General features: G+C 44.9%; 1 protein-coding gene across 1 annotated transcript in view; it reads right to left on the bottom strand.

Moving 5' to 3' along the window:
• LOC106532991 (IK cytokine) overlaps window positions 1–590 on the bottom strand; it is a gene marked incomplete at its 3' end in the record, with an annotated part of 8,319 nt that overhangs the window by 2,897 nt on the left and 4,832 nt on the right. Inside the window, 1 exon segment of the mRNA XM_014029185.1 lies at window positions 73–139. Coding sequence (XP_013884639.1) covers window positions 73–139 — 67 coding nt within the window.

Below are 590 nucleotides of genomic sequence, written 5' to 3'. Positions count from 1 at the left end.
TGTGTGTGTGTGTGTGTGTGTGTGTGTGTGTGTGTGTGTGTGTGTGTGTGTGTGTGTGTGTGTGTGACTCACTGAGCGCCTCCTCTGTGCTCGTCCACATCGTGGCCCTCAGGGGCCAAAGGGTTGGAGTAACTCTCAGCTGTAAACAGAGAGATGTTAGAGAGCTGAGAGCAGGGATAACTACTGACTCTACCTGATGACTACTGACTCTACCTGATAACTACTGACTCTACCTGATGACTACTGACTCTACCTGATAACTACTGATTCTACCTGATAACTACTGACTCTACCTGATAACTACTGACTCTACCTGATGACTACTGACTCTACCTGATGACTACTGACTCTACCTGATAACTACTGACTCTACCTGATAACTACTGACTCTACCTGATGACTACTGACTCTACCTGATAACTACTGACTCTACCTGATAACTATTGACTCTACCTGATAACTACTGACTCTACCTGATGACTACTGACTCTACCTGATGACTACTGACTCTACCTGATAACTACTGACTCTACCTGATAACTACTGACTCTACCTGATAACTACTGACTCTACCTGATAACTACTGACTC

This window comes from Austrofundulus limnaeus, unplaced genomic scaffold (assembly GCF_001266775.1).
Source record: "Austrofundulus limnaeus strain Quisiro unplaced genomic scaffold, Austrofundulus_limnaeus-1.0 Scaffold866, whole genome shotgun sequence".
NCBI lineage: Eukaryota > Metazoa > Chordata > Actinopteri > Cyprinodontiformes > Rivulidae > Austrofundulus > Austrofundulus limnaeus.
This window is presented reverse-complemented; position numbering and strand designations above follow the sequence as displayed.